Source organism: Belonocnema kinseyi, chromosome 7, assembly GCF_010883055.1.
Source record: "Belonocnema kinseyi isolate 2016_QV_RU_SX_M_011 chromosome 7, B_treatae_v1, whole genome shotgun sequence".
Taxonomy (NCBI): Eukaryota; Metazoa; Arthropoda; class Insecta; order Hymenoptera; family Cynipidae; genus Belonocnema; species Belonocnema kinseyi.
In genome coordinates, this window is record NC_046663.1 from 72,000,108 (window position 1) to 72,013,441 (window position 13,334).

Here is a 13,334-nt window from a genome sequence, read left to right on the forward strand (position 1 = left end):
AGTGTCAGTAGAGTGAACGACGCCTGAAACAAAGACCTTGGCTATTAATGGACCCAAGTGGGGAACCTTACATAACGACTTCGTGAGGTTCTTCGCTTGGGGCGATTGCTAGAGAGATTTATCAGCAACCTGGGTCGGAGCAGTGTTGCGGAACCTTTTAAAGTTGAACTACTTTGTTCAAAATCCATTTTTGTTGTTGAAAATTAATTATTTTACTCAAAAACGTATCGGTTTGGTTAAAAATTTAACCAGTGTCGTAAGATGACATCTTTGCCACCTTTTCGAAACATATCTTTTTTAATTAACCTAAGTATTATAATTGTAAAGAAAAAAATTTAATTGCCATTAGGGCCGACAATATATATTTTTGTTCTGCAAATAATTTTTTTAAGATTTAAAAAAAATAAAACTTAGTTTTTTCATGTTTTGTACCGGACTAACTCAACGGGATATTAACTGCAAAATTGAGAAATGAACATAAATTTTTTTGGAAAATATACACTACAATGGAATTGAGATCAATTAAATTATAAAATGTAATGTTTTAGGCAAGACTGATTCAGATTGCCTTACTGACGAAGCCCGTGAGTCAGTACTAGACAAAAAATGTAATTTTTATTTTGAAAAAAATCTTTAAAAAAATTAATTGCAGAATCAAAAATATAAATTATCGACCCTAATTCCAATTGAAAACTCATCTTTACAATTTTAACCATTTTGTTGATAATTCGATTTTAGTGGTTGGGAATGGATATTTTCAATTGAAAACAGAGCTATTCTAGTCGAAAATGCATGAATTTTTCATAAAGTTTGTCTTTTTGGGCAGAAAATGATATTTGCATTGATTGTAAATTAAACCTTTTTGATTCAAAATGCAACAGTTTGGTTCAAAAATGATCTTTTTGATTAAGGAATCATCTACTTGCTGAAAAAGCGCCTTTTTGTTGGATGTAACTGTTTCTTAATTCAAATTAAAGTATTTGTTTGTTGAAATATCAACTATTAAATGTTTTGTTGAGATTTCATCTTTCGAGCTGAAAATTAAACTGTTTTGTATAAAATTCAGTTTTTTGGCTTGAAAATTCAACAATTTGGTAGAAAACGAAACTGTCTGGTTAAAAATTAACTTTTCTGTTTGGAAATGAATCTCTTTTCGTAAAAATTTAGTCTTTTTTGGTAGGAATTTAATCTTTTCGTTTGAAAATTTAGCTACCAGGTAGAAGATTAACAGTTTTCTTCCAAATTTAATTATTTTCTAAAAAATTTATGTGACTCCGCTGCTGTGGGGTTTGAATCTTTTGGCTTTAAATTTTTTCATTCTATTATTTATTATTAATTATTATTATAAAAATACATCGTAAATTATTAATAATGATTAATGAATCCATTTGTATTCCTCCTTTGATTTTTTTTGCATAATTTTTGTGGTTGCTATTGCTATTGTTTTTAAAACGACAATTTCATGGAAAGTGACAAAAATTCTGCTTGTTGTAGTGGCCAAACGTAAAAAAAATTTCTAGCCAAAAGATTCGAACCCCACAGCAGGGGAGTCACAAGTGAACATGCTACCACCAGGCCAGCATCGCTTGGAAAGAGACGTGCCGTGTAACTGATACTATTGAGTCAGTGAAGGTAGGCGCAATTTTCAAAAATTAATATTTGAAAAACTGAGCTCCACTTACAAAAAAGCCGTGACACGTGTCGAAAGCAATTCGATAATCTTTCGAATTATGCTCACGGAACCACGATTTGAATTTCCACTCTCAGGCCTTTCCCTTGTTAGTTGAAAATTCATCTTTGCATTTAAAAAATTCAGTTATTTGTTTAAAAATTCAACTATTTTATTGAAAATTTCTCCTTTTGAATTGAAAATGCATCCATCATAGTTATATACAGAGACATACATCGTGCAAACTATTAAAAAGTACAAAACTTAACATAATTAAATAAATTATACTCTATTGGCTACTTACTATTTCCTTCGGGTAATCTTTTGTTTTTGCGGGCTAAGATAAATGATTTTATTGTGTCCTGGACTTCTAGACACTTTCTGCAAGATAAATGCAATTTCACTTAAAAGCAAAAAATGGTGTTATTGTACATCTGTACTACAAAAGAATAGAAAAAAATATGAATAAAAATATAAATATAGGTATATCTTACTCATTTGAATGAAATCGAAGTAAGTGCCTTCTGTAATTGTAACCCGTTGCTATCTGTGCGTTACAGAATTTGCAGTTGATTTTTTTATATTCAGAATGCATTTTTTTAACATGATTGTCTCGGATGCTTTTGTATTCGAACTTTTTTTTACATTTTTCACACGTGTATGTAACTTTACCTATGAAAATAAACAAAAAAATTTCACTGCAGAGAGTCACTTTTCTATATTTTTTTAGTTTGAATTGTGTATTTACTGTTTATGGATAAACAATTTACCTTCGAATACCATTTGGCCATTTACTGGCATTTCAGACTTGAAAACTTTATTACATTTATCACAAGAGTATGAAGCAGAAGCTAAAGAACACAAAATTTTGAATACAAATTGTTACATGATATACATTTATGCATTATATACTATGTTTTTAAACTGAAACTGCTATTAATGACAGGATCATCTATTTTTCAAGATTGTTAAAAAATAACATACCATTAGATATTTTTGGTTTATTTTCGATTTTTCCCGCAGATTTAAGATCTGCTTGTTCATTTATATCCTGAGAAGTTTCTACTTTTACGGTATCGAGGTTCAGCATAATATCCTTGTAACAATAAAATCAGAAATAAAATATTTTTATCCTAAAAACTTAATTTTGTTTATAGTTTATACAAATTGAAACTAATAATTGAGTCTCACAAATGTTTTCAACTTTTAAAAAACTGCATCTTACAAGTTTGAGTCGAAAATAAACTATCCAAAAATTCGAAATCGATACAACGCGAAAAGACAGCTTATTGGGATTCTAAAAATATATAATTATAAAGAAAGAAGGTATAAGAGTGGCTTCAAATTTCTTTTTGAGCATCTGTAGAACTTTTCAGCATAAAAACATTAGGAGAAAAATCTTTAAGACCCAGGAGTACAAATTGTGAATATATAGCGAGTTCTTATAATTCGCTGAGAGGCCGACACAAGAGTAGAAAAATATTTAAACAAAACATTATAAAGATAATCTAATTAAAGATTTACAAAAATAAAATTTTCTTACATTGGCTGGACATACTTATTTTAATTCCAGGGTCTTAGTGATTTTTTCCCTAATGCATTTTTGTCACTTAAAAGTATTCAAGCACATTAACAAATTGTTCTCCTATTTACACAGGTGTGAAGATTTTTTTTTCAAAAACGATTGAATTTCATAAGAATTATCTATTAGAAAATGAATGATTAAAATCCACCAAAAATTGGAAACACTATTTTCATTTCCAGGAATGTAAAAAAGGTGCATTTGTAGAAAATTAAAAAATTGCAAACAAGATATTTTTTTAAAGAATTCATTCGCGTTCTATCGATTTCGAATTCGTGAATTTTTTACTTTTGACCCATCCTATTGAATAGTACCAATCTCTAAAAATGAAAGTATTAAAGTAGTAGTAGTAGCAGCAGCAGTAACAGGGTGGCCACCCCTTTTAACATTTTCGTCTCCCATGCTTTCTCCTGGTTCTGCAAAAAATTTTTCGTGATTTCTCCAGGTGTAAAAAAATATATTATCTCTTTGCGAAGCCAAGTTTTTTTATACATGATCAATGCGAAAGTCGATAAGTATCAGAAAACATTTTTGCAAAAAAAAAAAAAAATCTATTGACTTGAATCAAACATTAGAAACGGCAAGGAATTTTTTGTAAATTATAAATTTATAACCATTATGTTTTGAACATTTTTGAAAAAATAATTAGTGGTTAATGATTTCGAATTGAAAGCGTCTAAAGTCTGAAGTCGCATTGCTAAATATTAAAAATCTTTATTTTTAATTGACGAATCACGAAATCGAATGATTTTAGATTAAAGTTTGGAAATTGGATAATCTAAAATTCAAAGGAATTTAAATTGTATTATTTATACTTAATATCGTTCAAAATTTAATAAATTTAAACTTTTGAATTTGAATAGCTGTAAATTCAAAGCGATTAAAATTTAAAAAATTTTAATTGAAAACAAAATTGAATATTTTCAAGCCAAAGCTTCTGAAATTTTATAATTTTTACTGTTATTACATAACAAAATTGTAATTTAAAATTAAAGCTGATTAGACAAATTTTTCGACAATCAAAAAATGAATTGAGTCATTCTAAAAAAACTTTAAAAATAAATAATAATTTTAAATGGGAAACATTCAAAATGAAGAAATCTCTAATCTGGAACGCTGAAACTTAAAAGAATGCGAACTTCACTTAAAACTGAACAAAATTTTAGTGACCAAAAATTGTGATATTAAAACTTTTTTATTTTGAAACCTTTTAAATTTTCAATCAGTTGAAGTAAATTTAAATTGCTTAAAGACGGATAATTTTTCAATTGCTAATTATGCTTTCCAAAATACAATCAATTCAATTTTAATTGCAAAATTAAAACATATGAAAGGAAAAATTAAAAATTTAGCGTTCAACAGAAAAATTCAGAACTCTAAAATTGTAAACATTTCAAATGACTTTTAATATGAAATTTTGAAATATTTACCAGCGGAATTGTCCTGAAATTTTAAATATTTGTATTTGAAACTGCAATATTGTCAAGTTTAAAATTCGAAACCTCCAACAATTAGTTTTCAGAAAAAATTATAGTTTCAAGGCCTTAAATATTACATTGTTTTAAAATTACGCACTCAAAACTATCATTTCAAATTAAAATTCATTATATAAATTTTAAAGATGACAAAAATATTATTCAAAAATAGTCTTATCATGTATAGTGTCAAGTGACATTCAAAACGACTAGATAGATTTTTATTAAAAAAAGTGATTTGACAAAAAAACCATTGCCATTTACACCCTTCAAAACTGCAGAATTTTAAATATTGTGAACCTTAAAAGTTAACTATTCTAAATACTTTAAAAATGATATGCGTTCTAATTGGAAATTTTCAAAACTTAAAAAAAGGCGCGAATTAAAAAATACGGGAAATCTTCGGGTGTCATATTTTTCTCCCGACTTTTTCCCAGGTGGGTAGCCACCCTGAGTAATAGTATTATTAGTAATAAAATCAGATTTGTATACTTTATGGGAGGCCTCGATTTCTTCTATCCGTGCATTATCATCATACTCCAGTTTCTTTGGTTTTTGTTTCTTTTCAGAATGTACCCGATGTACGTGGTATAAAATCGATTGCCTATAATTATATTCTTTTCCACATACATCGCAGGTATATGAACTGTAATGCTGTTTAATGGTCTGAAGAACTTTTTTCTTCTTTCCAGCTTTCCGCGGATTTTTCCTTCCTTTTTTACCTGACAGATCCTAATTCAAGTAATATTAAAATTAAAGTGACCAAAGAATATTCTGATAAAAATCGAGATAGAACTGCAATGTCTTTTATTTATTTTCAAGATCGTTTTAGACAAAGTCTCGGCGGTTTTTCTGAAAATATTCAAAGACAATTTACTCGAAAACCCTACCGTTTTTTCCCCTGGATTTTATTTTTAGATTTGTCGTAATTTAAAGAAAATATTTTATGATTCTTTTAATCTGAAAAACGGAAATTTTCCTTTTTTTTCGCCAAAATGGCACAAGATAGGAAAAGAGTCAAAACAACAAAAGTGCTTCTCTAAAAAAGTGCTGGAAAAATTTCTTTTAACACGTTTTTCTATCTCGCGCTATTTTCGACATTTGGCGAAAATATGTATGAAATCCTTAAGGATTCATTTTTTACTCAACGATACAATATTATAGCGTGATAAAAAAAACCAAAAACAGTGTTTCTACTGGCTAGTCCAATCCAGGAAAAAAATTCCCTGACAGTTGCAGGTTTTTCCAGGTATTTCAAGTTTTTTCTAGGTATAATTTTTCATAGTACAAAGCCATTAAAATATTTCCCAATTTTTAAAGCAATCGACTCGGAAATTGTATAGAGTATAGATTAATATGTTTAACTTCGAAAGCTTTGGCAAATTATATTAAAATATATTCTTAAATATATTATTATTATGAATTAATTAAACAATTGAATAATACTCAAAACATAATTAGTAATTTCTTGAATTTGTCTTTAACTCTTTAACGACCAAGCTTTGATTCCGCTGAATATAAATTCGGAACAAATTCAGGAACAATGTGTGGTCGTTTTCTGATCGATTTTTGTACAGAAATTTTGCGGAATTCTTAGCTTGTGACCGGAAAATTAGGAAAATTGAGAATAGTGAACGCTCAGATGCGGCAGGGTTAAACTCCATGAATTTGAATAATAATTCCAATACATTTTTATTTTATATTATACGTAATTAATCAGTAAAATTAATGTGATTAGCATATGTATTAAATTCAATTTAAACCGCTTTAAACACCTAACTCTTCCAGTAACAATATTGCATTTTCCACAAAATAGATGTATTTTTAACCAAATAGTTGAATATTGAATTAAAAAAGATGAGTTTTCAAACAAAAAAAGAATTATTGCATTTTCAGTTAAAAAAATGAATTTAAACAAAAGTGATTTTTAAAATATTAGTTGAATACAGTAATTTAAAGCTAATTTTAAAAACCAAGAATCATTTTTATAGAATTTTATTTTTCAATTAAAAAAAAATAAGCACGCTTTCGAAAAGAATTCCTGATTTAGAAAAAAATCCCTGACATTTCCAGGTTTTTCCAGGTGTATACAAATTCTCGGTTTTCAATTAGGGTAGAAACCCTGAAAAAGGGCTTAATTTAGTAAATTCAATAACATGTTGTTGAAAGAATAATAAAATAAGTTAGAAATAACGAACAGGATATATTATTTCAAAAATACAGACTTCAAATAAAAAAAAAATTGATGCAGAAGTACGTTCTTTTTTGTTTTTTATGACACTCAAAAGTTATATTCTTGAGAAAAAATAAATTTCAAAGGATTTTATCAATATTTTCTAAAACAATCTTTATAATAACGAAATCGAAGTTTCTAGAACTTTCTTAGATAAACTATGTTTTTCCTTCGTCTTTTTTCCTATATTTTCTCGTTTGATCTGAAAATCTGAACATCCGTGTTAAAGGAAAAAATTTCCCTCTTCAAGATTCGGGCAATAAAGAATTCGAAATATAATTTTCGAGAAAATTGTTTTTGAATATTTTTAGAAAAACGGTCGCCATTCTGTAAATTTTCAACTTTTTAAAAATTTGACAACGGATTTCGAAAGAGGACGATAAATTGTATCAGCATCAGGAAGAAACAATGAATACTAAAAGACAATAAAAATTAGATTGAAAAATATCACCATTTTCGTATAATCCTAGGGATCCCAACGAAAATAAATTTAAAAATAGGGGAAAAATGAGAAATTCATTATTACATGTAGAAAAGAAGCAATAATCTTTTTATGAGAAATTTGATATTTATAAAAAAAGGTTTAATTATTTTTTAATTAGAATATTTTAAATAAACAATTTTTATATGTTTGAGGAAAAAACAATCTTTTTATGATAAATTATATATTTTTAAATAACAGTTAATTATTTTTTAGTGATCGCTGCCATCAAACAGTTTTTTTTTAAATTGGAAATACTTAGTTGGAAATCCATTCAGTGCTATAAAAAAGCCCAATAAAAAATAAAACTTTCCAAATAAACAATTTTTATTTTAAAGTTTTCATAACCAAGAATATATTCTTCGTCAAAAAACACCACAATTAATAATGAAATATTTGAGATAATGGCTTCTATATGATTTAAAGAATCAAAATGATATTACTGAGGATGTTGTCATCAAATGAAAAATATTATTTTTAATAAAACAAATATTGAAACCTACAACAAAAATTTATTTTGCATAATGTTTTTTGTATTTTAATTTTTTATTACCATTGCTTCTTACCAATTTTTGAAAAATAATGGAACTTTAATCATTGATGGCTTATTTTTCATATTATTTATATTTAAATTCAACAATTTTAAAAATATTTGTAAAAAGTGATGATAAGAAAAAATTCAATTACAAAAAAAATGTTTTTAAAATAATTTAAAACTTTTACCATAAAAAATGTTTTTTTTTGCCATAGGATATGATTCAGAGATTTAGTCCTTCAAATCAGAGAAAACATTTTTTCCCCAAAAGATCTTTTCGTACAATATCTTAAAATTTGAGAGCCTACAATATGAGTTTTGCATTTCACAAATATCTTATTTGTACAGATTAAGCGACAAAACATCAATTTCGAACATTTAACGTTAAATTTGTACATTTTAATTAAAAAGTCGCATGTTTTTTCTTTCCTTTTATTTTAACCTTTATTTATGTCAAAATTAAAATTTGTATACCTGATTAGAGGTGTTGGTATCTTCGACTCGTTTGGTCTCGTTGTTTTCCAGTTCATTTGGATCTGGTCGGATTTGAGACAAGTCTCCCTTCAAATTTCTATTTTCACTTTTTAATAACCTATTTTCTTTAATTATGAGTTTATATAATCTCATCTTTGTAGCTAATTCCTGTTCGATTGTCTCTAGTTTCTTCAGAAGTTCAGCCTTGCGATCTCTGTATTTTATTATCAGTTCGTCTTTTTCTTTAAGACATACAAACATTGATTTTTTAAATTCATCGTATTCCAGGCAAGTGTTTTTGAGCTCTTCATTTTCACTCTGGAGTTTGTTCAACTCTGTGATTAATTTAACTATCAAAAAAAATAAATTGATTTCATGAAAAAAATTAAATAGAATATTTAGCAGGTATGAATTGGCACTTTTTAAAACTTGTTTTTAAAGCTGCAACTATTTTACTGGTATTTTGAAAAAATAATATTAATACTACAATTTTATCAAATTTTTCGATAATCAACTACGTTTCTACTTTGCCCTTGAACATATGTTCAAATATCTTTGCTGATTGGCTGAAATAAAATATCCGCCACGTCAAAAAAAAAAAAAACGAAATCTCAAGAAGTTTCAAAGGATTTCAAGGAATTTAAAATTTTTCAAAAATGTTGAGATATTACAAATTTCAATATAATTTATGGGATTTTAAAGTATTTAAAGGGATTTGTAGGGATTTTATCAAGCCTGCACGACTTTATATGATCTCAAAGGACTGAAGATTAAAATTTTTTGAGGGGGTTTAAAGGGGTTTCGAAGAATTTCATGGGGTTTTAGGGAATTTCTAGATGTTTTTGGAGAATAATTGATTTTAATTAATTTCTCAGGGAATTTTAAGGATTTTATGGGTTCTCAGAGGATTATATTTTTAAAGGAATTTTTGAAGATATTTAAGATTTCATTGAAGCAATATACCGTAAAATTAAGATTATTTCTTGAAAAAAAGATCCTACTCCATCTTCACTCCATTGGGAATCGAACCACAAAATTTCTGATTTCCGGTCAGGTGCTTTTCCAATTAACCTATTAGAGGGATCATAATAAGAACTCTTAATTCAAGCACATAACGCTAATTTTTAGCTAGGTGTTAATGGTACAAGTAATTATTTTCAAATTTTTAAATTTATCTGCTATATCATCAGAGATTGTACCTTACCGACAGTAGATCAACCCTCTAAACCATGAAGACAGAAGAATCTAAACAATATCGATCAAGTTAAGAATCTTCAATAACAGAAAATGCTTAACGTCTTAATAATACTAGATTGCTAATAATTTCTTCAGATTATAGAAAATTTCAAGAGATTAAAAAGTTTTCCAGGAATTTAAAATGATTTTGAAGCTTTTCGGAAGATTTAAAAGATCACGACGATTTAAAGAATTTTAAGGAAAATCAAAAAATAGCAAAGATTTAAAATCTTGCTTAACAAAATATAGTAACCTTCAAAATATTTCAACAAAATAGTTGAATATTTATCCCACATCGATACATTTTTCTACTAAAAGACGAATTTTCAACAAAATACATCAATTTTCAACCAAATAGTGTAATTTTCAATTGAAAAGAAAAGTTTTCAACCAAAAACGAAATAGTTATATTTCCAGTTTAAAAAAATTATTGGAAAAAAAAGAATTTTTAGCAAGTCGAATTCAATGAAAAAAGATAAATTTTAAAGAAAATGTTTGAATCCTCAACCAAATAAAGAATTTTAAACAAAGAAAATGATTTTTTTGCTTAAGAAGACGATTTTTGAACAAAAGAATTAAGTTTTTGATAATTGAAGAGATAAATTTTCAAGAAGAATTTTAGTTTTCAATCAAGAGAGCTGATTTTTCAACTGAAACAGCTGAGTTTTCAACAAAAAAAGCAGAACTTTTCAAACGAAAAAATGGAAACGTTAAATTTTCAGTTTGAACAATTAATTGTCAACAAAAAAAAAGGAATTTTGATGAAGTTCATTTTAATCAGGAACGATAAATTTCCACAATTCCAAACAATTCATTTTAAACCTAACGTGGGATGATCACAGATAAAAAATTAATTTTTAACACAAACAAAAAAAAACAAAGAAATTTCAACGAAATACATGAATTTTCAACATTGTTGAATTCTGAAACCACGAAGACGAATTCTCTACAAAAGTGGTTAATCTTCAATCCGAAAATATCTTCAACCAAGCAGTTTAATATTACATTTTCAGTGAGACAAATTAATTACATAAAAAAATTGCACAAAAATGATGAATCTTAAAAAAAAATTCAACAAACCAGTTCAAAATCAAACAAAATAACTGCATTTCATCAAAAAATATGATTTTCTAACTCAAAGGATTTAATCGCTGCCAGAAAAGACGAATTTTCAACAAAATAATTAAATTATCAATTAAATAGTAATCTGTTGAACCAAATTGTGATGATTCCTGAACCAAAAATAAAACAGACGTAATAGACGACTTCTAATAAAAAAGAATGAACTGTTGCCCCAAAAAAGTTAGATTTTCTTATTGGTTTATATTAATTTAGTTCGCATTTAACGGGAAAAAGGAAAAATACTGAAAATAGGAGGAACAGAATAGGGAAAAGAGTGGATGAGAAAGATTATTAATATACCGTAGCAGGGCTATCTTTCACCAAATTTACAAACTTTGTTCAAATAAAATTTGTTAAAAACTTGGACGGCCCTTAAAAATAGTTTGGCCCACATAAAAGTTAAAAAATGCCTTTGTTGCAGAAGGCCAAACTCAGTACGAAATTGTCAATCATAAAAATCAAGTTTCATTTTTTAATAAAATCCTCTCGATCTTATTAATTTTGATCTTTTATCAAATTTGACGACGGATTTCTAGTAAATTGACGAAAATCGTTCACTTCTGCGCACATGTGATACCAAAATTTTTGTTGCTCTTTCTTTTTTTTAGTAATACTTGCAATTAAAAATATTATGTATCGGGTCAAAAATACCCCCGCCTCCTTTCCGCCCACTTAATAACAGACATAACAAAACACGAATTTGCTCCCTCTTTTTAATGTACCGTAATATGTAAATTGTAAACACTCATTTACCGGCGTCTGACTGCGATAAAGAGAGCACGTGTTCGAATCTCGGAAATGTATATTTGTAAATTTCAAGTAATTATAAATAAGACTAACTATCGTAATACTTACCCATAGTTTCCATCTTTTTCTTCTTTGATGAAACCCAAGTTTTTATTATTTCTTTTTGCGTCTTTGCTATGAAAAAAAACCAAGTTGTTCACGGGTGGTCCTTGGCTTGAATCTTTTTATCCATATTTGATCCTTCTAGTGTTGCAGTGAAATAGTTCGCTTTGTTTACATCGCGCAGCGCTGGAGTCGCCGATTCGGGGAACTGAAACATCGGCAGAAAGAACCGTGGAATCGTTGAATCTATAATGTGGTTGAATCTTCCCTCTACGGTATTATTGAATCAACACAAGTTTTATACTTTTGTGTGCATGGAGTTTTATAGTGTTATTATTATTTTTAAACTGTTTTTCTCACTAAGTAAAAACTGAGCAAAAACGGCAATTTTTGAAAATTGAATTCGGAAAGAACCGTCAAAATAGTCGAGGTTATATATTGACTCTCAAACTCAAAAGCTTAATAGTGTCGTTTTTTATATCTAACTTTACAAATTTTGAACAGGAACAAAAGCGAAAAATTGAATTTGCTAAAGTGTTAAAAATATTTAAAAACTTAATTGGAGAAATTTGAAAAAAATTATTCGTCCTTTGAAAAATAATATATTAGTGGTCCTGGACGTTTTACTACTGGTACTTCAGTTTTCTTTTTACTAACTTAAACTTTTTCAACATCTGTAACCCATTTTGATACAAAGGTTGATACAAAACCAAAAATAAACATTATTATGAAATTTCATTAGAATTTCATTTTTTACATTTTTGTATTGCAGCACTTCCAATGAAATAGACATTTTTTTAAACTATAAAACTCTATGCACACAAAACTTGTTTTGATACGTTTCTTTCTGTCGAAGCTGGCTAAGGGTGGTTCCCTTATGCAAATTATATGCTTCTTATATGTCTTTGGCAGGTTAAAATTCCTGAGGTTCAAAAACAAAATTGGTAAGTGATTTAATCAGTGATGTGAAATAACTAATTCCTTTTAACTAGTAACTTTTTTTATGACGGTGGTGGGGGAGAAGAGCTACCGTAATGAGTTGAAAGAACTTATAAAATTGAATATAATGAGGCGATAAATTCCACTTTATTTATATTTTTCAACTAGAGTGTTTCAATTAATGAAAACCTGAAAGCAGGTACATATTTGGGGCCATGCATAAATTGTGTGAGGTCTTGTGTGTGTGTGTGTGTGTGTTCGGGCCTGGAGAGGGGGGGCTTGTAATTCAGATGAGATATTGAATACTGATATCATAAAATTACATGTAAATAACACTCAATAATTTTAATTATACCTATCATTGATTTATTGATTTACTATACATATTAGAATCGATCAAAATTAATTAAGTGCATTTTTACATAAATAAATAAAGTTATTTTTCCAAACAAATTTTTTCACCATTGGAAAAAATAATGAAATATTATCCTGGAAGTTTTCATTCATTAATAAAAATATTGAAAAACGGTAAAAATGCCAAAAAATAAAAATCATTAAACAATAGTTAAAATTTCTTGGAAAATAATTATGCTTTGTATAAATTGCTTTTATTATGTCAAAGAGGATAAATTTGATACAGAAATTTCAATATTTAAAATTTAAGGAATTCAATAATGATTATAATCTTTTCCCCAACTTTGATCTTTTATTATGAGTCAACCTTTTTTTGTGGCTGAAG

The 13,334-nt window shown here is 27.5% G+C and overlaps 1 protein-coding gene across 1 annotated transcript; it reads right to left on the reverse strand.

Annotated features, from left to right (window-relative positions):
* Positions 1 to 3,551: 3,551 nt before the first annotated feature.
* Positions 3,552 to 11,738, reverse strand: LOC117176502 (zinc finger protein DPF3-like). Its single transcript, XM_033366757.1, has 4 exons — positions 11,663 to 11,738; positions 8,450 to 8,799; positions 5,176 to 5,458; positions 3,552 to 3,667 (listed from the first exon to the last, which is right to left on the reverse strand). The coding sequence occupies exons 1-4, from the start codon at positions 11,673 to 11,675 to the stop codon at positions 3,552 to 3,554; spliced, it is 762 nt and encodes a 253-aa protein (XP_033222648.1). The 5' UTR covers positions 11,676 to 11,738.
* Positions 11,739 to 13,334: the final 1,596 nt, after the last annotated feature.